At 37.5% G+C, this 24,603-nt stretch overlaps 1 protein-coding gene across 5 annotated transcripts in view; it reads right to left on the reverse strand.

The window, feature by feature from the left end:
- The window catches only part of Tmem168 (transmembrane protein 168), a 47,931-nt gene that overhangs the window by 13,539 nt on the left and 9,789 nt on the right, over positions 1–24,603 (reverse strand). For all 5 annotated transcript variants that reach the window (XM_045160524.1, XM_045160525.1, XM_004671589.3 and 2 more), the window contains 2 exons: positions 3,683–3,825; positions 1,393–1,667 (listed from right to left, as the gene is read on the reverse strand). In XM_045160524.1, coding sequence (XP_045016459.1) covers positions 1,393–1,667; positions 3,683–3,825 — 418 coding nt within the window. The remainder of the gene's footprint in view (positions 1–1,392; positions 1,668–3,682; positions 3,826–24,603) is intronic.

Genomic DNA, 24,603 nt, shown 5'->3' on the forward strand with positions numbered 1-24,603 from the left:
ACTTAAGGGGGGAAGGATTTATCCTGCCCATGATTTCAGAAGTTTTATAGCATGATGGTGAAAAGAGCACTGGAGAGAACTATGCACATCATGGCTTCCAGAAGCAGATAACTAGCTTTCTCATTTCCCTTTTCATTTCATTCAGCTCCCCACACTCCCAGCAATAAGACCACAACACCCACAGTCAGAGATATTCTTCCTCCTCCTGTCTGGAAAAGCCATCAAACACTCCCACAGATATGCTTTATCAATGTTCCCAATTATATTTTATTGTTACTATGTGTTTTTAGTTTAAAACTAAGCATGAGCCAGGCGTGATGGCGTATGTCTTTAATCTCAGCACTCAGAAGGCAGAGGTAAGAGGATCACCATGAGTTCGAGGCCACCCTGATACTACATAGTGAATTCTGTGTCAGCCTGGACTAGAGTAAAACCCTACTTTGGGAAGAAAAAAAAAAAGCAGGCATGAAGTAAGTAAATCTAAATGAATGAATGATTTCTAATACAAGATGAGAAAATTACCTTTTTCACAATATGCTCAATAACTTCATGTACTTATTAATTTGTTAAGGATCCCGGCTATGTTCCAGGCTCTGTTCTACGTTCTAAGAACATAAGGCAGAAAACAGCCCAAGACTAATGGAGTGTCTAGTATAGACAATAAGACTACAAACAAATTTACATATTATATAGAGAGATTTTATTTCTCTTTTGAGGAAAGTCTTTTCTTTTTCCCATTATGCAAATCAACCAAAGTTATTTCATGATTTTCTTTTAACAGCCTAAAAAAAGCATCGAAAATCTAAATTACCCCAATTGAATTTTATAGCTTATAGTGAAACAATTACCACTCACTATCACCCTTTCATTTTACAGCTGAGGAAAGTAAAGCCAATGGAGGACTTGAACTGAAAGAACACTACTGTGGCAATTAGGAACAGAATCAAGGTCTTCTGACCAAGTACTACTCCCACCAGATCACAATGCCTTGTGTCTAAAGTTCAGATGAGTTTTCCAACATAAATAAAAATATACATCTGAAGCACCACTGAAATCTGTATTTATAGTATTTGAAATTAACAGGTATTAATCAAAGAAGTTCATTAACTTATGAAAAGTATTACTAAATTAATAATTCTGAATATACTTAATGGGAGAAATTATAAGGAACAAAAAAAAAACAGGTATTTCTCCTTCCTAATGTAAAAAGACATAATTCTCAAGACCTTTATTATAGCTTACTAAAATTAACAGTCATACTAGAGCAAATAAAAACTTAGCATATTCTTGGAAAATTCAGAGGTGAAAAACTGAGAAATTTAGTTTCCTTGTGTGAAGGTTCCATAAATTCATGTATATCCACAACAGTAAAACTGACAAAGGAGAATTTACCTGCTAGAGCCCACTCTCCTGAGCCATGTGTGTGTCCACTGTAATATAAAACATATGTATCATGTCTAGGCCCATCCACAGTCCGAAGTTCCAGGAAAGCTTTCAATTTGGAATGAAGAGTATCTAAAGACAGTCCACTTGTAGAATAGTCACATCCATAGGTCTCAATCATATGATATGCAAAAAATCTTTGGATAGCATTGAGCATGCCAGTAGACCTCAAATTCAACTCCTGTACATGTTCTGGTGGGAGCAGTGTTGGCTGACCATCGGGACTGAACAAGGAAAAAACAATTATTATGACTTTTAGCAAATATTACCCCATCACATACTTATCTGTCGTTTATAATTGATTATCTAAGAATCATAATAGTTGCTGCTAACCAAATGGCAGGATCTTAAAGCCATTTTCTCAAATATTTCTGTCATGCTAAGATTTAAATTTAGAACAATCAATCAAGCTTCTAAAAATACTTTTTACCAATAAAACTAAAAACAAATATAATATGTCACAAAGTAGTATTATTTATTTCTTATTCCTTTTTGCTTACCAAGTGATAAACACTGAATAAACATACTTCAAAGTAATATTGGGGTTGGAGGTTGCTTAGCAATGAAGGAATTTGCCTGCAAAGCCAAAGGACCCAGGTTCAAGTCTCTAAGACCCACGTAAGGCAGATGCACAAGGTGGCACATGTGTTTGAAGTACATTTGCAGCAGCTGGAAGTCCTGTCACTCCCATTCTCTATCTGCCTTTCCCTCTCCCTCTCTCTAATAAATAAATAAATAAATATTAAAAGTAAGATTGTTTCGAGAACACCTGAATGGGAACCAGGTGTTAAGAATCATTTGTTCTTGAAGCTAAAAAAAAAACACATAAAACATAAACATATTATTATAATTAAATAATTAATTTCTATATTCAAAACTGGATCTTTGTAATATTGTATTCTCGTGTCACTAGCTTAAGGTATAGTACATAAATGGCTAAAGAAATGATCTATTAATACATATAATTTAGAAACAATTTTTAAGACTTAGGTTCACTACCTTGTGCTTCTGAGTACTAATTGAAGACCTATGTCAGATCCTGGAACAAATGGTACCCCAGTAAAAACATTAAGCCATATTTTATAACTAGCAGAAAGAAAATAGGACTAATGTTGAGAGAAAAAAAAAAAATCATTTCTTTCCAAAGATTAATTTCTATCAGATACTCTGAAAGTTGAAAATTTTGCTTCATTTACTATCAATACTATCCTAGTGACACTTTATTTTTTTATTAAAATATTGTGTTCTATAACTCTTAATAAAATAGTTATAAAAAGTAAAAGAATAAGCAAAAAAGAAAAATAATGAAACAAAAATTCAATATGCATATTACTGCTTGCATACATTCTTTCTGCAGGATCACCATGTCTTCCTTGAGAGCCTCCCACTCTGTCATATTACTATTTGCATACATTCTTTTGGCAGGATAGCATGTCCTCCTTCCACTCTTCACTTCATAGAAGAACCTTCTACATTTTAAGAAACCTTTAATATCAAGGAATTAGAACAAGTCTATTTTGGGGGTTTTATCAAATATCTGAAGCCATTATTAAACCTTTTTTATTTCAAGATATTTTCCTAACTAAGAAAACCATAATGAAAATTAACTAATGAGAATTTATCAGTTGCAGCAAAATATTTTTTTGATTTTAAGGAAATATTGTAAGAAAAAAATAAAAATTTAGCAATAGTTACAGATTCATACATATTTTGTCCCATATTCCAGGGGGACAAAAATGATTTTGAATAAAATTGAAATAAAATAAATTTTTATTCAATTTCATTGTTAGTTAATATTTTAAATTGTTGACATTTGTGTAACATTTTCCAAAGGTAGAACGCTTTTGCATTCAAATTCTTAGTAGTTATTTATAACATCCCTCCATGGTGGGCAGAATAGGTATTACTACATTTTAGGTGAAAGACATTCTATTTTACCATACTGTTTCACACAAACTATTCTTAAGATATTCCTTTTAGGAAAAAAAGCTTTCTTTCAAAAATTAATTCTTATGTTCTGATTTCTAGCTAAAATATAAGCTATCCATGCTTATGAAAATATATTTAACCTTGAAGATAATATTAGCACTCAAAATAAAGCTTTCTATAAGTACAGACTAATGAAATGACACATAGGATAACATTTTGAAAATTTTATATAAAACTGTATATTCACACATATAATTAAGAGAATGTGATGGATCAGGTAGATGTTATTAACTATAATAAATCATAGTACCTGCAAAAGTTGGTGGGAATCACAATAGCATATCCAACAGATGTACCTCCTAAACAATTACCCAATTCATGGAACAGCCCATGAGCCATGGACTCCAATGGCAAAACAATCAGAAACATGCTCAAGAAGATTCCATTTGTCGGCTACAAGAAATTCAAAACATGTTTATGGGTTAGTATGTCGAAATTTACATACATGCATACTGATTTGTAATTGTTTTCCTTTCAAGAAATATAAAAAAGCAATAATCAAAAAACAATTATACAGCTGGAGAGATGTCTCATCAGTTAAGGGGCTTCCTTGCAAAGCCAAGTGACCTCAGTTTGATTCCCCAGTACCTATGGAAAGCCAGATACACAAAGTGACACACGCATCTGGAGTTTGTTTGCAGTGGCTAGAGGCCCTGGTGTGTCTATTCTGACTGTCTGCCTCTTTTCTCTCTCTTTCTCTCTGCTTGCAAATAAATAAATAAGTAAAAGCAATTATAAGCTAAAGCAGACATGTAGATAAGACATGAATGAGCAAATTAATCTAATGGTTTTAAATAGTCTTAAATTCACCTCAAAGCTTCTTAGAATTTGTGGTAAATGTAGCATAATATATCTTTTAAAATATGTTAAATAACATTCTGCTCACACTGAAATCAAAACAACTCTTTGACAGAGAAAAAAAGCCAAAAGCATATGTGCTTGCTCAACTCATATGCCTTGTGTCATTTTATTTCAAATAACATGCTCAATATTTTATGAATGTCATGACCCTCCAACTCCAAATGATGGAAGAACCCAAAAATTATGAGAATACACTTTAAGGAAACTTATGACCTTAAGGTAATAAAAATGACTTCCATTCTTATAATAGTTTATCTTTGTAAAGCCTCCAAATCTCTAATTAAAAGTAATAACAAAAAAGAAAGTATAACATTTAAGTACCCTGAAAGCAAAATACAAGACAGGAAAAAAAAATAAATTGAGAAAGCAAGATTAAATATTAATTTCAATTATAAAGCAGAAAAAAAACTAATGTATGGTCAGTACTGAAATATATCTTAATACTGGTGTCATTGCAATTGCTTTTTTTTGTTTGTTTGTTTTTTGATTTTTCGAGGTAGGGTTTCACTCTAGCCCAGGCTGACCTGGAATTCACTATGGAGTCTCAGGGTGGCCTCGAACTCACAGCAATCCTCCTACCTCTGCCTCCCAAGTGCTGGGATTAAAGGTGTGCACTACCATGCCCGGTTGCAGTTGCTTTTTTATTACTACTCTGTACAGATAAATATGCCTGTATGCATGAACAAATTTTCAACATTAAGGAATAGTTTATTTCATCAAAATTTTAATTAAAAAGTTAGAAAATTTACCCCATAATCACAAAATGGCTATCCTACCCTATTTTGGCACACTGTATATTAACAATTATATAGCTATATTATATTACATTATATGCAGTTATTTAGCACAAAACATGCTGATTTATATAATATGCATGTTCAATTTAAAAACAATAAAAAAGTAAAACAAAGATATGACTGAGATCTCTTGAAACACAACTTTTTTGAGTATTTTTGAACTTTATAATATAATCACAAATACATTCATGTGTATATGTATTTTTATAAAAAATGACATTTAATGTCCTGTGAGATTTTTACTGTACTATAAGACCATTAGTACAATTAAAGTTCATTTCTAAAGACTGAATAGATTCCCATATTTTTTTGTATTTAGATTGCTTATAATTTACCATTTTTATCAAGAAAACTACAGGAAAAAATTTCAAGATCTCTGATTATTACTGATGTTAAAGACCTTTCATCACTTAGATTGCATCACTGGTAAAGTGTTAAATATTTTTCCCACTCTTCCATGGGACTATTCTTGCTTTGTTCCTAATATACATTTCAGATAAACTGCTTTATATGATTTTATTACAAATATTCTTTCACCTTTTTGTGACTTTTTGATTGCTTTTGGCTTAACACAAGTTAATAGTGTTGTATTTAATCTGTTTCAAGAAACCTGTCCATCCAAAGGACAAAATGTTTCACATTATTTTCAAAAGGCTTTGCTTTGCCCTACACATTTAGGTCTATAACCCAAATGCAATTGATTTTTATGATAATGGCCCAATTTCATTTTTCTATACAACTATCCAATTGTCCAAGCACTAATTACTGACAATATCAGCATTCTACATCACTGTAGAAGTGCCATCATTATAATGAATCAGCTGTTTGCTTATCTATCCTTTTTCTATTTATCTGCTTTTGGCCTCTCCAGTTTGTCTATCATTTTTGCTATTTGTCCTTCTTTCTTTCTTTGGTTTTTCAAGGTAGGGTCTGACTCTAGCCCAGGATAACCTGAAATCCACTATATGTTCTTAGGGTGGCATCAAACTCACAGTGATCCTCCAGAGTGCTGGGACTAAAGGTGTGTGCCACCATGGCCAGCTTGTCTTTCTTTAAATATCACCTTTGGCCTTAATCAGCCCATCCCACCCTTGTTTCTAGGGCTTCAAATACCGATGATAACCTCACTGAATCTTCAAAATTTTTACCCCTTTCTTCTCAATATTTCCTATGTTTTCCTCTTATATGTTCTTTCTTGCACACCTTCTGAACTATTTCCCCATGTTCATTAATGTTCACTAGTTAAACATGCACACTGAATAAATTTTAAATATTTTCTGATCCCCAAACATCTATTCACTCCTCTTTCAAATCTGCCTTACCATTTCCAGTCTCCTTCTAACTTTAGCTTTTAATTATTTAATGAGGTTGTAAACATGGCTATTTTCTATTTGTTAATTCCAATGTCTCAAGACACTTTGCTGCAGTGAACAGTGTTGCATTTTACTGTTCATATATGTACATGTTAGTACACCTCCTTGTGTTTATGAGCTGAATATTGTACATACAAGACAGAAAATCATTATGATAGATTTTAGGCTTAGAAATAATACTTTCTACAGATGTGTGTGTGTGTGTGTGTGTGTGTGTGTGTGTGTGTGTGTGTGTGTCTTTGCCAGGGACCTGGAGATATTACCAGTCTATATATCGTGTTCCTAGTTTGATCATCAAATCCAGGTTGGAGCACTAATAGTGATGCAGGATATTTAGGTTCAGGAGGGGTCTCCCATAATTATGAACCCCAAGTTTTGGGTTCTGTACTGCCTTTAACAAAGAGTTGATAAAGACAGACCCAAAAAGGATAAATTATGAATTATTAAGTTTATTTAGGGAGAAATCACAAATTGTGGGGTATAGGAAATATGCTCTCATGTAGAAACACTGCATAGTTTATAACGTTTAAGAGAAATTAAGATTTTTTTAAAAAAATCCTGAAGTAGAGCCAAAAGCATGTGGACTTAAAAGAAACTGAGGCTACAGAGAAATCAGCATAAAGTTGCTGGCACATAAAGTAGAATCTAGGATCCTGTGTAGGGAAACTTGAGAAAAGCCCACATGTATTTAGAGAAGTTAAGAGGACAAATGATGAGGCTCAAGGAAAAAAAAATTGAGAGAAGACTTCCAGTTAAGATGATGGCATAGTAGCTGCCAGAACAGCTTAAAGGGAGAAATAAGCACAAAAACACCAAAAAAAAAAAAAAAAAAAAAAAAAGCCACCACAATAAGCAGGAGACCCAGAGCTTCTAGTAATCAGAGAAGCAGCCAGGATCAGCTCCTGCTGTGACACCAGTCCCAGCCTCTAGGAAGAGCTTCTCGCCCAGCCTGAGCCAAAGAGGCAGAAGCCAGATAAAGGGATTTTCTTTCACACTAACCACCTCACAAAGTCAAAAACCTGAAGAAGACAGCAGGGACCAGCTGATTGGCTGCTGAAGGAGAACACAAACAGGATTACCTGAGCAGTTCCGGTACAACATCACACACACTCTATAGGCTCCCTCCCCCAACTGCCAGCACTGTCAACCACTGGTGATCTGGGGAAGGGAACCCAGCCACACACACATCCAGTACAGCAGATCAGAGCAGCAGACCACCAACCCAACCAGCCTAGCCTAGCCTGAAGCATAGTAAAGAGGGATTCAAGTGGGCATATAGCATAGGTGAAACCAAAGCCATCACAAAAGGTAACAGCCTACTTTTACAGAGTCAATACCTGCCCATAAACCTGATGTGTAGGCCACAGTGCTAATCTCACCTTTCATGTCAGGGCAAGTAATGTGTTAAGATTTGGTTTATGGTCAGCTTTACCACTCTTTATAAAAATATTATTATTTTTATTTATTTATTTGACAGAAAGTGAGAGAGAGAATGGGCACCCCAGGGCCACCAGCCAGTGCAAACGAACTCCAGATGCATGCGCCTTCTTGTGCACCTGGTTAATGTGGGTCCTGGGAAATCAAATCTGGTTCCTTTAGCTTTGCAGGCAAATGCCTTAACCACTAAGCCATCCCTGCAGCCGATTACCACTCTTAAATAAGCTGTATTTAGTGCCTTTGTCTTCTTCTATTATTCATGGGGGCAGGGTCTCATTGGCCCTGGCTGACCTGGAACCCTTTATAAACCAGAAATCTCTGCCACCCTGTTGAAAGGATTTAAGGGTGTGAGGCAATACACACCCTTAGGGACTTAGACTTTTTATTAGATTATCTGTTTGTTTTAATACCCTCTCTTACCTAAATACTGGTTTTGATAGCATGTGTATATTGCTTAGTAGAATTTAAGGATTTGCCTCTATTTTGCTCCACCCAGCCTACTAAGGCTCACTTCTGCTGCTACTCTGGCAGTAATACAAGAGCTACACCTGGCACCTTAAGCTCTTATCCTGAAGATATATAATGTCAGGTTTTCTGGTCTAAGAATACTACAGGGAATTAGAAAACCCAATCATCAAATTAACCCAAGATGCAAAAATCTCCACATTATAGTACAAGAAAACCAAAAAAATCAAGACAATATAATTTCACCAAGAATTATAAATCCATCAGAAATGACCTCCAATAAGACTCTTAAATGATAAGCTGGGTGTGGTGGCAGAAATGCCTGACAAAGATTTCAAAACAATGATTAAAACTATATTCAAAAAATTCAAAGAAGAAATCACAGGAAGAAAGGAAGAAAACAAGTTTCTGAAGAAAATCATAGGAAACCAACTTAAATAAGGAGCTCAATATAAGACATTACTAAGGAAATAGAAATACTGAAGGAAAAAAAAATCAGAAATACTGGCAATGAAAAACACAGTAAGTTAAAAAAAAAAAACTGTAAAATGTCTCAACAGTAGAATAGATCAAGGAGAAAACAGAATATATAAACTAGAAGACAAGGTAGCAGACCTAATATAGTCCAACAAAGAGGAAGACAAACTAATAGGAAGATGTGAATGGGAATTTCAAGACATTTTGGGACACTATGAAGAGATGAAACATAAGAATTCAGGTTATAGTAAGAGAAGAATTTCACTCCAAAGATATAGTATGTGTTTTAAACAAAATCATTAAAAAAATATTTCCCACAGATAGGGAAAGAGATGCCAATGCTGATACAGAAAGCCTTAGGAAAACCAAACAGACAAAATCAGGAAAGAACCTCTCCTTACCATATTATAATTAAATTACCAAACACAAAAACCAATGAAAATATACTGAAAGTTAAAAATATCAAGTCACTTATAAAGGCAAGCCCACAGGAAAACAACAGATTACTCAACACAAACTTTAAAAGCCAGAAGGGCTTGGAATGACATATTTCAAGTTCTGAAAGATAACAACTGTAAAGCAAGATTACTTTATCCAGAAAAGCTATCTACCAAATTGATGGAGAAATAAGGACAGTCCACAGCAAAAACAGGTTAAAGGAATATATGACCAATAAGCCAGCTCTATAGAAAATATCTGAAGGGATTCTTCATGCTGAGGAAAAAAGAAAGCAAACACATAAGGAGACAGGAAAAAAATGTACCATACTCAAATAGTAATTAGTACAAGAAAGCAAAGGAAAAACAGGAAGCACTACAAAACAAGAAGAATTGCAAGAATAAACACATACTTCTCAATAATAACTCTTAATCAATATCAATGGCCTCAATGCCGCAATCAAATCAGATTTGCAGATCAGATTAAAAGGTAGGACCCTTCTGTTTGCTGCCTCCAAGAAATTCACCTCTCCATGAAAAATAGACACTATCTTAGGGTGAAAGGATGGAAAAAGGTATCTCAAGCATATGGGACTAGAAAACAAGCAGGTGTTGCTATCCTAATATCTGACAGGATAGACTTCAAAACCAACATTAGTGAGGAAAGATTTAAAAAGGTCACTTTATATTCATTAAAGGAACAAATCAACAGGAGAACATTACAATTTTAAACATATATGCACCTAACATTAGTGCTCCCAATTTCATCAAACAAACACTATTAGACTTAAGGTTATAAATAACACCAAGCACAATTGTAGACGGTGACTTCATTACCCCACTTTCATCAATTGACAGGTCAACCCAGCAAAAACTAAGTCAAAAGACATCTAAATTAAATGAGAACATAGAACAAGTGAACCTAACAGATATTTACAGAACATTTCATTCAAATGCTGCAGAATACACATTCTTTTCAGCAGCACAGGGAGCATTCTCTAAAACAGACCATATACTAGGATACAGTACAAAACTATTTTTTTTGTGGTTCCAGTTCTACCTGTGCTCTCTTGTGTTAACCAGCATTTGAGTATTGCTTGATTTTTCCAGGTTCCTTATATACGTGCTTTTCCTTTTCTTCAGCATGGATGATTCTATCAAGTATTTTCTGTAGAGCTGGTTTTGTCTTCAAATACTCCTTTACCCTGCTTTTGTCATGGAGTGTCCTTATTTCTCCATCTGTTTGAATGGATAACATTGCAGGATAAAGTAACCTTGGTTGACAGTTGTTACCTTTCAGAACTTGGAATATATCATTCCAAGACCTTCTGGCTTTAAAAGTTTGTATTGAATAATCTGCTGTAATCCTAATGGGCTTGCTTTTGTAGGTAACTTGATTTTTCTCTCTAACTGCTTTCAATATTTTGTCTTTGGTGTGTGTGTTTGGAAGTTTGATTATAATATGGCGAGGAGAGGTTCTTTCCAGCTTTTGTCTGGCTGGGGTTCTAAAGGCTTCCTGTATCTGCATTGGCACCTCTTTCCCAATTTAGGGGAAATTTTCTTCTATGATTTTGTTGAAGACGCCTACTATGCCTTTGGAGTGGAATTCTTCTCCTTCTACTATGCCCTGAATTCTTATATTTGATCTTTTCATAGTGTCCCAAATATCTTGAAATTCCCACTCATACTTTTCTATAAGTTTGTCTTTCTCTTTGTTGGACTGTATTAGATCTGCCACCTGGTCTTCTAGCTTAGATATTCTGTCCTCTCCTTCACCCATTCTACTGGTGAGATTTTCTACAGAGCTTTTTATTTCATTAACTGTGTTCTTCATTGCTAGTAACTCTGACTGGTTTTTCTTTATTATTTCTATTTCCTTATTTATGTCTGTATTGCCTTCTTTATTTCATGAAATTGGTGTACTGTGTCTTCTTTGATTCCTTTGATTTCTTCTTTGAGTTCCTCTTTGACTCCTTAGATTTGTTCTCTGACTTCTTTGAACATATTTACACTCATTCTTTTGAAATCTTTCTCAGGCATTTCCTCTAACTCGTTCTCACTGGAGGACATTTCTGATGCATTAATACTTTTAGGTGGATTTATATCATCTTGCTTTTTAGTGTTTCTTGTATTATAATGTATATATTTTTGCATCTTGGATTAAGTTAATGCTTGCATTTTCTAACTAGCTATGTATTCTTAGCTGTGTCAATTGATTTGATGTTATATATTTTCAGGGTAGGAGCTTAAGGTGTTGGGTGTGGCTCTTAAGACTCTCAGAGTATCTACAAAGGTGTTCCTAGGGGTTGAGTTTCCCTGCTATGGGAGTATTCAAGCAGGCTGAGTGGAATAAAATACAGGTAGATTCTAAAATTTAACTAAACACTGTACACATTCAATCAAAAACAGCCCCAAGTATGTATGCAAGAGTAGTTACTATAATGACCAGATCCTCTATCAACAAAGAGGTTAAGATTTCTGGTCTGTTGAGGGATCCAAGTCAGCTTGTGACCAAGTGAGATCCTTCCCTGGTGCAATCTCAGTTACCTTGGATGATTTTGGTCTCAGTCAAGTTGCTGCCTGGGTCGTCGGGCTGCTGTTCTGATTTCTGGAGCTGAGCACTGGCTTTTCCTGTGGGGCAAACCAAGCCTGGCAACTGTGGCCTTGCAGATCAGCACACCCGCTGCTAGAACTGCTGCTGCTAAAGCTGCCTCTGCTGGGTCTGTTGCCGCTGCTGCTGGGTCCACTGCTGCTGCTGCCTCTGCTGCTGCTGCTGTAGCTGCCACTGCTGGAGCCACCGCTGCTGATGAAGCTGCTGCTGCTGGGTCCACTGCTCTTCCTGCCACTGAAGCTGCTGTTGCTAGGTCTGCCGCTGCTGCCACTACTGGATCTGCTGCTGCTGGGGCTGCTGTTACCGGTGCCAGAGCCACTGATGTTGCTGCCGGACTCTGCTCCTGCTTGGGTCCCACTGTCAGCTCAAGTTGGCGTGGCCAGTCCCAGGACCGCTGATCTGTTTGCTGGAGCTGTGCTCAGGCAGTGGGGGAGGGGAGGCAGCCGCAGCTGCTCTGGTTCTCTTGCTGTTCCATGTGTTCTTCTACCTCGTGGTCTGCTCGACCATTGCTCACTGGCGCTCTCACCTTACGTTTCTTGAGTTGCGGAGAGCTCCGGTGTGAGTGGAAGCTCTCCGTACCTGGCTTTTCCTGCGGCTGAAGCAGTGTCTGGTGGATTTCTGGTGCGCTGCCACCGCCGCGGTTGGCGGAGCTGCCAGGGCTGCTTTTGCCGGCCTGTGCAGGCTCTGGATATCTTCTACTTCTCCACTGCTGCTTCAATTTCCTATACACCTCCCTTTTTAGTAAAAGTGTGTATTTTGCTGGGGCTTTTTGGTCCCCCCCCCCAGGCTGCTTTGGCGTGGTACCTACAACGCCATATTAACTGGAAGTCCACAACTCTTAACAAATACAGGAAAACTGAAGTAATTCCTGGTCCTGTCTGAGCAGAATGGGATTAAACTATAAATAAACAGTGAGACTTCCAGTTAAGATGGCGGCGTACGTACCAGACAAAGCAGCCTAGGGGGGAAAAAAGACCAAAAAAACTCAGCAAAATTCACACTTTTACTAAAAAGGGAGGTGTATAGGAAATTGAAGCGGCAGCGGAGAAGTAGAAGAGATCCAGAGCATTCAGAGCCCACACAGGCCAGCAAAAGCGGCCCTGACAGCTCCGCCAACCGCGGCAATGGCAGTGCACCAGAAAGTGGCCAGGCTCGGCTCCAGCCACAGGAAAAGCCAGGTGCGGGAACTTCCACTAACACTGGCGCTCTCCGCAACTCAGGACACGTGAAGGGAGAGCAGCAGTGAGCAACGGTGGAGCAGACCATGAAGTAGAAGAACACATGGAACAGCAAGAGAACCAAAGCAGCTGCAGCTGCCTCCCCTCCCCTACCACCTGAGCCCAGCTCCAGTGAACAGAGCAGCGTCCCGTGACCCGGCCACGCCAACTTGGGCGGACAGTGGGACCCAAGCAGAGTAGGGCAGCAACATCAGCGGCTCTGGCACCGGTAACAGCAGCCCCAGCAGCAGCAGACCCGGTAGCGTCAACAGCGGCAGACCCAGCAGCAGCAAACCCAGGAGCAGCAGCAGTGACAGATTGCGCAGCAGCAGCTTCAGTGGCAGCAGCGGCACTGTACCCAGCAGCAGCGGCTATAGCAGCAGTGGCAGCTACAACAGCAGCAGAAGTGGGCCCAGCATCAGCAGCTTCAGCAACAGCAGCTACAGATCCAGCAGCGGCAGCTTTAGCAGCAGCAATTCCAGCAGCAGGGGTGCTGATCTGCAGGGTCACACTTGCCAGGCTCGGTTTGCCCCGCAGGAAGCCAGTGCCCAGCTCCAGAAATCAGAACAGCAGCCCGACGACCCAGGCAGGAACTTGACTGAGACCAGAATCATCCAAGGTAATTGGGATTAACCAGGGAAGGCGCTCACTTGGTTGCAAGCTGACTTGGATCCCTCAACAGACCAGAAATCTTAACCTCTTTGTTGATAGAGGATCTGGTCATTATAGTAACTACTCTTGCATACATACTTGGGGCTGTTTTTGATTGAATGTGTACAGTGTTTAGTTAAATTTTAGAATCTACCTGTATTTTATTCCACTCAGCCTGCTTGAATACTCCCATAGCAGGGAAACTCAAACCCTAGGAGCACTTTTGTAGATACTCTGAGAGTCTTAAGAGCCACACCTAACAGCTTAAGGTCCTACCCTGAAAATATATAACATCAAATCAATTGACACAGCTAAGAATACATAGCTAGCTAGAAAATGCAAGCATTAACTTAATCCAAGATGCAAAAATATATACATTATAACACAAGAAACACTAAAATGCAAGACGATATCATTCCACCTACAAGTATTAATGCATCAGAAATGACCTCCAGTGAGAAGGAGTTAGAGGAAATGCCTGAGAAATATTTCAAAAGAATGATTGTAAATATGTTCAAAGAAGTCAGAGAACAAATCAAAGGAGTCAAAGAGGAAATCAAAGGAATCACAGAAGATGCAGGCCACCAATTTCATGAAATAAAGAAGGCAATACAGGACATAAGTAAGGAAATAGAAATAATAAAGAAAAACCAGTTAGAATTACTAGCAACAAGAACACAGTTAATGAAATAAAACACTCTGTAGAAAATCTCACCAGTAGGATGGATGAGGGAGAGGACAGAATATCTAAGCTAGAAGACCAGGTGGCAGATCTAATACAGTCCAACAAAGAGAAAGACAAACTTATAGAAAAGTATGAGTGGGAATTTCAAGATATTTGGGACACTATGAAAAGATCAAATATAAGAATTCAGGGCATAGTAGAAGGAGAAGAATTCCACTCCAAAGGCATAGTAGGCGTCTTCAACAAAATCATAGAAGAAAATTTCCCCTAAATTGGGAAAGAGGTGCCAATGCAGATACAGGAAGCCTTTAGAACCCCAGCCAGACAAAAGCTGGAAAGAACCTCTCCTCGCCATATTATAATCAAACTTCCAAACACACACACCAAAGAAAAAATATTGAAAGCAGTTAGCGAGAAAAATCAAGTTACCTACAAAAGCAAGCCCATCAGGATTACAGCAGATTATTCAACACAAACGTTTAAAGCCAGAAGGGCTTGGAGTGATATATTCCAAGTTCTGAAAGATAACAACTGTCAACCAAGGTTACTTTATCCTGCAATGTTATCCATTCAAACAGATGGAGAAATAAGGATACTCCATGACAAAAGCAGGGTAAAGGAGTATTTGAAGACAAAACCAGCTCTACAGAAAATACTTGATAGAATCATCCATGCTGAAGAAAAGGAAAAGCACACATATAAGGAACCTAGACAAAACAAGCAACATTCAAATACTAGTTAACACATGAGAGAACAGGTAGAACCGGAACCCAAAAACAAAATGGCAAACATAAATACACACCTTTCAATAATATCTCTTAATATCAACGGCCTCAGTGCCCCAACGAAAAAACATAGGTTTGCAGACTGGGTTAAAAAGCAGGATCCTACAATTTGTTGTCTCCAAGAAACTCACCTTACTACAAAGGATATACATTATCTTAGGGTGAAAGGTTGGAAGACAGTGTTTCAAGCAAATGGGTCTAGAAAACAAGCAGGGGTTGCTATCCTAATATCTGACAAGGTAGACTTTAGTCCAACGTTAGTCAAGAAAGATAAAGAAGGTCACTTTATATTGATTAAGGGCACACTCCAACAGGAGGACATTACAATCCTAAACATATATGCACCTAACATGGGGGCTCCCAAATTCGTCAAACACACACTATTAGAACTAAGGTCACAGATAACACCAAACACAGTGGTGGTAGGTGACTTTAACACCCCACTCTCATCAATTGATAGGTCATCCCGGGAAAAAATATAGAGAGGCATCTGAACTAAATGAGGTCTTAGAAGGAATGGACCTAACAGATATATACAGGACATTTCATCCAAAGGCTGCATGCAGAATATACATTCTTTTCAGCAGCACATGGAACATTCTCTAAAATAGACCATATATTAGGACACAAAGCAAATCTTAACCAATTCAGGAAAATTGAAATAATTCCTTGCATTCTATCTGACCACAATGGAATTAAACTACAAATCAGTAGCAAGAAAGGCTATAGAGCATACACAAAATCATGGAAACTAAACAATACACTACTAAATGATGAATGGGTCAATGAAGAAATCATAAAGGAAATCAAAAAATTTATAGAGTCAAACGATAATGAGAACACAACATATCAAAATCTCTGGGACACAATGAAGGCAGTTCTAAGAGGTAAATTTATAGCCTTAAGTGCCTATATTAAGAAATTAGAAAGGTCGCACGTAAATGACCTAATGCTTCACCTTAAAGCCTTGGAAAAAGAAGAACAAGGCAAACCCAAAATCAGTAGGCGGGAAGAAATAATAAAGATTAGGGCAGAAATTAATGAAATAGAAACAAACAACAACAACAAAAAACAATCCAAAGAATTAATGAAACAAAGAGTTGGTTCTTTGAAAGGATAAACAAGATTGATAAACCCTTAGCAAATCTGACCAAAAGAAAGAGAGAAGAGACACAAATTAATAAAATCAGAGATGAACAAGGTAACATAACAACAGATTCCAGAGAAATTCAAAAAATCATAGGGACATACTATAAAAGCATATACTCCACAAAGTATGAAAATCTGAAAGAAATGAATGATTTCCTTTATTTATATGACCTACCTAAATTAAATCAAAATGAGTTGAATCACTTAAATAGACCTATAACAAACTTGGAGATCTGAACAGTTATCAATAATCTCCCAACTAAAAAAGCCCAGGCCCAGATGGATTCACTGCTGAATTTTACCAGACCTTTGAGGAAGAGCTAACACCATTGCTTCTTAACCTTTTCCAGGAAATAGAAAAAGAAGGAATTCTACCAAACTCCTTCTATGAGGCCAGCATCACCTTGATACCAAAACCAGGCAAAGATAGAACAAAAAAAGAAAATTACAGACCAATCTCCCTCATGAACATAGATGCAAAAATTCCCAAAAAAATATTGGCAAACAGAATATAAGAGTATATCAGAAAGATCATTCACCCTAACCAAGTAGGCTCAAATGATATTACAACATACCAAAGCCTCTGGGACACAAAGAAGACAATCCTAAGAGGGAAATTTATAGCTTTAAGTAGTGATATTAAGAAATTAGAAAGCCCACATATAAACAACTTAATGCTTCACCTTAAGATCTTAGAAAAGGGAAAACAAGGCAAGCCAAAAATCAATAGATACAAAGAAATAATAAAGATTAGGACAGAAATTAATGAAATAGAAACAAAATAAGATGCAAAAAGTCAGTGAAACAATGAGTTAGTTCTTTGAAAGGATGAACAAGATTGATAAAACCTTAGCAAATCTGACCATAAGAGAGAAAAGACACAGAAACTCAGAAAGCTGTAAGGACATACTTTAAGAACATATACTCCACTGTTTGAAAATCTGAAAGTAATGGATGATTTCCTAAATTTATATGACCAACCACAATTAAAACAAGGTGGGATAAGCCATTTAAATAGACATCTAACAAATACAGAGATCAATGCAGTTATAAGTTGTTGCAATCAGGTTCGTATTGCTGGGAAAATCACACAACCAAGAGGAGACTGTGGGAAAAAAGAGAAGCTCCATGATTGCAGGGAAAATGATGGCATGAGCAGAGGGTGGACATCACTACCTGGCCAACATCAGGTGGATAACAGAAACAGGAGAGCTGCACACTACCAAAGGGGAGCTGGCTATAACACCTATAAGCCCATCCTCAACAATACACCACCTCCAAGAGGCATTAATTCCCAACTGGGAACCTAGCATCAGAACACCTAAGTTCAGGGGGGAACACCTGAATCAAACCACCACATAAGGTATCTCCCAATTTATAAAAGTCCAGGGGCTGGGGAGCTGGCTTAGTGGTTAAGGTAAAGCCAAAGGGCCCAGGTTCAATTCTCCAGGACCCCATGTTAGCCAGATGCACATGTCTGGAGTTGGAGACCCTGGTGCACCCATTCTCTCTCTCTCTCTCTCTCAAATAAATAAAAATAAAAATAAAGTTTAAAAGTCCAGGCCCAGCTGCATTCACTGGTGAATTTTTACCAGACTTTTATGGAAGAACTAACACCAATGCTTCTCAAAATTTAAAGCAAGGAATACTACTATCATCATAATCCAAAACCAGACAATGATGGAACAAGCAAAGAAAATTACAGACCAATCTCCCTCATGAACACAGATGGAAAAATTCTCAAAAAAATATTAACAAATAGAATACAAGAATATACCAAAGGGCTGGAGAGATGGCTTAGCAGTTAAGCGCTTGCCTGTGAAGCCTAAGGACCCCGGTTCAAGGCTTGCTTCCCCAGGACGCATGTTAGCCAGATGCACAAGGGGGGGGGGGGGGTCACGTGTCTGGAGTTCATTTGCAGTAGCTGGAAGCCCTGGTGCTCCCGCTCCCATTCTCATTCTCTCTCCCTCTCCCTCCCTCTCTCTCTCTCTCCCCTTCTTTCTCTCTCTGCCTGTTGCTCTCAAATAATAAAAATGAATATATATGAAAGATCATTCACCCCAACCAAGTACACTTTATCTCAGAGATTCAGGGATGGTTCGACATATGCAAATCAATAAATGTAGTACACCATATAAATGGCCTCAAGGACAAAAATCACATCCTCTCGATAAGATTAGAGAAAAGGCATCTGACAAAATCAAACATCCCTTTATGGTAAAAGTCCTAAAGAAATTGGAAATAGAAGGAACATATCTCAACATAATAAAGGCTATTTATGACAACCCTACAGACAACGTAATACTAAATGTGGAAAAACTAGAAGCTTTTCTACTAAAATCAGGAACAAGACAAGAGTGTCCAATGTCCCAACTATTATTTAAAATAGTACTGGAAGTCTTATCTATAGAAATAAAGCAAGAGACACGCATAAAATGGATACAAATTGGAAAGGAAGAGATCAAATTATCATGATTTGCAGATGATATGATCCTATACATAAAGAACCCTAACTCTACCAGCAAATTGTTAGAGCTGATACACACTTTCAGCAGTGTAGTAGGATACAAAATAAACCCACAGAAACCAGTCATCTTCCTATACACTTACAACAAACATGCTAAGGATGAAATCGGGAGTCACTCCCATTCACAACTGCCTCAAAATAAATAAATAAATAAAGTACCTTGGAATGAACATAACCAAGGAAGTAAAGGATCTCTACAATGAAAACTTTAAAAAACCTGAGAGAAATTGCAAAAGACACTAGGAATGGGGAGAGATCCCATGTTCTTGGATTGGTAGAATAAATATTTTGAAAATGTCAATTTTCAGTCTTAACTATAAAAATGCACACACAATAAATACTGTCTTTAAAATGTCAATCTCACCAAAAGCAATCTATACATTTAATGCAAACCCCATCAAAATTCCAATGGTATTCTTCATAGAAATAGAGCAAACCATCCTAAAATTAATTGCAAAGCACAAAAAAAAAATCAAATAGAAAAAAAAATTAAGCCACAAAAATATGGCTGATGGTATCACCATATCTGATTTTAAGCTATATTCCAGAGCCATAGTAACAAAACCAGCATGGTACTGGCACAAAAACAGGCATGTTGGTCAATAGAACACAACAAAGGACCCAGATGTAAATCTAGGCAGCTCCAACTTCCTGCATTTTTACACAAATGCCAAAAATATTCACTGGAGAAAAGACAGTCTCTTTAACAAATGGTACTGGAAAAACTGGGTATCTATATGGAAGGATCAAAATAGATCCTTCTCTCTCTCCATGCATAAGAATCAAGTCCAAACAGATAAAAGACCATGTATCAATCAGACCTGAAACTCTGAAACGGCTACAAGGAACAGTAAGGGAAACACTTCAACATACTGGCATAGACAATGTATTGGCATAGGTTATATTCATATATTTCTGAATATAACCCTAGTTGCCCAGGAAATAAAACCATTAACACACCACTGGGACCTCATGAAATTGAAAAGCTTTTGTACTGCCAGGCATGGTGGCGCACACCTTTAATCCCAGAACTCGGGAGGCAGAGGTAGGAGGACTGCCGTGAGTTTGAGGTCACCCTGAGAATACAGAGTGACTTCCAGGCCAGCCTGGACTACAATGAGACCCTACCTCAAAAAAACAAAAAAACAAAACAAAACAAAAAGCTTCTGTACAGCAAAGGACACTGTGAACAGAGCAAAGAGGTATCACACAGATAGGAAGGAATCTTGGCCAGCTATACATCTGACAAATGATTAAGATCCAGCATATACAAAGAATGCAAAAAAACTAAATAATAAGAAATCAGGGCTGGAGGGATGGCTTAGAGGTTAAGGCATTTGCCTGCAAAGCCAAAGGACCCACGTTCAATTCCCAAGGACCCACATTAGCCAGATGCACAAAGGGGTGCATGTGTGTGGAGTTTGTATGCAGTGGCTGGAGGCTCTGGCGCACCCATTCTTTCTCTCCCTCTTTCTTTGTCAAATAAAGAAATAAAAACAAAATAAAATAAAAAAGAAATCAAACAACCCAATTAAGAATGAGTAGTGGAACTAAATAGAGAGTTCTCAAAAGAAGAAATACAGATGGCACGTAAACATCTCAAAAAATATTCTAGATCATTAGCTACCAGGGAAATGAAAATTAAAACTATTTTGAGACTCCACCTCACTCCTGTCAGAATGGCTATCATCAAGAAGACAAATAACAATAAATGCTGACAAGGATGCAGAAAAAGATAAACCCTTCTAAACTGTTGCTGGGAATGTAAACTGGTACAACCATTGTAAAATATTGGTGTTGCAGTCAGGTTCTCATTGCTCACAGAAATCACCCAACTAAGAGCAGCTTGTGGGAAAAAGAGGTTTATTTTGGCTAACAGGCATGAGGGGAACTCCATGATGGCTAGAGGAAACGATGGCATGAGCAGAGGGTGGACATTACCCTTCTGACCAACATATGGTGGAACAAAGCAATAGGAAAGTATGCCAAACACTGGCAAGGGGAAACTGGCTATAACACCCGTAAACCCGCCCCCAACAATACACTGCCTCCATTAGGTGTTAATTCTCAAATCTCCATTAGCTGGGAACCTAGCATTCAGAACACCTAAGTTTATGGGGGACACCTGAATCAAACCACCACAATCAGTGTGGAGGTTCCTGAGATAGCTAAAACTAGATTTACCTTATGACTCAACTATACCACTCCTAAGCATATAATCCTAAAGACTCTTCTTACTGCCTTAGAGATACTTGTTCAACCATGTTTATTGCCACTCTATTCACAAGAGGTAGGAAATGGAACTAGCCCAGAGGTCCCTCAACTGATAAATGAATAATGAAGATGAGGTACATTTATACCATGGAGTTCTATTCAGTGGTAAAGATGAAATTTGCAGGAAAGTAGATGGATTAGGAAAGGATTATACTGAGATAATCCAGGCCCAGAAAGCCAATGTTCTCTCTCATATGTGGATCCCAGCTACAAATGTTTAGATTTATATGTGAGTTGGAGTAAAAATCAGGAGCAGAGGCCAGCAAGCTAGAAAGGGCTATAAGGGAAAGAGAAGAGGAGAGGACTTAACAAGATGGTATTGCATATATGTAAGTAGATGAATAGATTACTGGGGGAGGAATGGCCTAAGTGAGGCCAGGGAAAGACATTGAGGAAAAGAAGGTTGGGGAGAGGATTAAACAAAATTTAGATGTTATGAATAAGCCATATGGAAACCTGTCTTTGTGGATGCTGGTACACCTACAGCCATACACAGCGGTTAACATATAGAAGACAGTTTTTAAATGTTGAAAAATCCAGGGGAAGAAGAAATAAGAGTTATGCAGTTCAGTCAACAGTGGACCACACAGAACAACTGTGAGTATATGAACACAGTTACACAGGCAGTCCCACTAAGATCATGATGGAACTGAAAATTTCCTATTGCCTGTTAATAACATAGTACCACACACTGCTGTGATGCTAGCATAGTCAAGCTTGTACTTCCCATCATATAAAGCTGACTATAGCCCATACAATTATGTACAGAACATAGTACTTACCAATAAATGCTTATTATTAGTTTATATATTTACTGTCCTGATATCCCTAAAACTGGTAAAACAGTGTGCTGAGTGGAGTTGTGAAAGGGACAGTGGTAGGGGGAGGGAATTATGGTTTATTGCCTATAATTATAAAAGTTGTCAATAATAAAAAAAATAATTGTTACAAAAAATATATATTAAATTTAAAAAATAGTGTGCTATGTTAATTCAGCAGCAGCCTCACACATCTCTTACATTACAATGCATTTCTTAGAACTCATCCCTATGAAGAACTATGTCACATTCATTCAGATCATTGCTTTTGGTGTTTTAGGGAGACAGAAAAGCATCTAATTCTGAGCAATGACTTCAATATGTCCTCCAAAAAGCATAAACTGCAAACTTAATCTTCAATATAACAGCTTTAGGAGATTGCTGAATAGGAAGTACATGGCTCACTGGACAGAGAACTTATGTTTGGCCATCACTGATGCATTACAGATTATAAAATAGCTCATGACTGTTTCTTAACTATTTCTCCTCCCTCTCCTTCCACTTTGAGATGTAGCAAGATCCTCACCAGATTTGGCACCTTGAAACTGGCCTTTCTTATTGTCAGAAATGAGATACATATCATTTCATTAAAGTTAAGCTTCTTAAAAGTTTTTTTTTAAATTTATTAGCAAAGAGAAAGAGATAGAGAAAAAGAGAATGGGCATGTCAAGACCTCTAGCCATTGCAAATGAACTCCAGATATGTGTGCTACTTTGTGCATCCAGCTATATGCATATGGGTAATGGGGAATCGAACCTAAGTCATTTGGCTTTGCAGGCAAGTGCCCTAACTGCTAAGCAATCTCCCAAGCCCAGTATCATTTCTTTATAATTGCCTAGTCTGTGGTACTATTCCAGCAACACAAAATGTACCAGGACATGGCATTTTACAGAATTCTGGCAAAAGTGATAAAACAAAAATTTTAGCTTCAACTTAGAAGAATTCCCCCATGTAACTTGACTAAATGGCTCCAGCCTAGATGAAAATAAATGAAAAAATAAAACAACAAAAAAAGATGTAAATAATGAGCACAAGAGTAGGTCTGAAAATTCCCTGCTCTCCATGCTAAGCAAAGTAATATGGCAAATCCTTCCATCTTGCTAGAAATGAAGTTGTGCTATATTTATAGATTTCATTTCTTCCTTAGATGTGAATCTGATATTAAGACGCCTGACACACCCAAGTGACTGTCACTCCTTCCCCTACAGTGGTATCAACCATCATTATAGCTTTTCCCTAGTTTGAGTCAAAAGAGATTTTACAAAAAGCTGCATCAAATCCCCATGGAATCTGCAAATGACACTGCTTAGCAAGGAAAGGCAGAAAAAAATCTGAAATGAAAGATTTCAGAGAGCATGTCTAAGCATAAGAAAATGCCATGGGCACGTTTCCTTAGGTATCTGGATTCCCCTGCACCGTTCTGTGAGTTATCACTTATCATAAAAGTCTATAGCTAAGAAACAAAACTGGCTATGCTATGATAGTGCTCTAATTGACTCATTTAAAGGGAAAAAATTCTAAAAGAGGGAAACAAATAACACATTCAATGAAAATAATACAAATGGCAAAAAGCAACACCTGTAATGCTGTATTTTAAATTCAATATAAAATTATGAACACACAAGAAACAGAAGTTAATGGTAAAATTACAGTTTTTTAATGTAAATGACTTAGAGTGAAACTACTGACTCATTCTGGCAATATTAAACTGGTATAATAAAAAAAGCAAAGCTACCTGTATGGAGCTATACAAGAATTTCTTAACTATGGCACCAGAAGATTCATAAAAGAAAAACAACTGATAAACTTGCTAAGCCATCTCTACTTCATCAATCCTGACCAAGCTGACAAGCTGATCTATTTAAAAAGACTTTTTTGATTTCTCATTTTTTTTCTTACCACATTGGGTCTATTTTCACCCAATTAGTGGGAAAGTTTTTCAGCATAAATCCATAAAAAGGGTATGCTATTGAGGCACTGAGAAAAACCAGTTTAAAACTTTAGTATTTTTTTTTCAGAAATATCATGAGTGGATTTAAATACATTATTACAAAGTTAAGTAGTACCAATATCCTTTAGGAATGTTAAGCAAAAAATAGTTCAATTTAAAGATCTGTTAAAATCCAATTTAAAGAATTTGAGGGGGGTTGGGAAGATGGCTCAGTGGTTAAGAGCTCATGCCATGAGGGCAGGAGAGGGCGTGAGATGATAGCACCCATGTAAACAGATGGACATGGCCACACAGGCTTGCAACCTGTCTTGTTCGAAATAGAAACAGGAGATTCACTGGGGCCCACAAAAACTGCAGCTTTGGTGAGAGACTCTGTCTCTAGGAAATGCATGGATGAGAGCAATACAGGATGATATCCAATGTTCTCCTTTGGCACACATGAGGTGTGAGCATCTGAGCACACATGCGCATAAAAAATTCACATGCCACAAACACACCCCCATACACACACAAAAAGAATTTGAGAGCTGGAGAGATGGCTTAGCGGTTAAGGCGTTTACCTGCAAAACCAAACGACCCATGTTCAATTCCTCAAGACCCATGTAAGCCAGATAAACAAGGTGGCACATGTGTCTCGAGTTTGTTTGCAGCACCTG

The sequence above is a fragment of the Jaculus jaculus genome, chromosome 10 (assembly GCF_020740685.1).
Source record: "Jaculus jaculus isolate mJacJac1 chromosome 10, mJacJac1.mat.Y.cur, whole genome shotgun sequence".
Lineage (NCBI taxonomy): Eukaryota > Metazoa > Chordata > Mammalia > Rodentia > Dipodidae > Jaculus > Jaculus jaculus.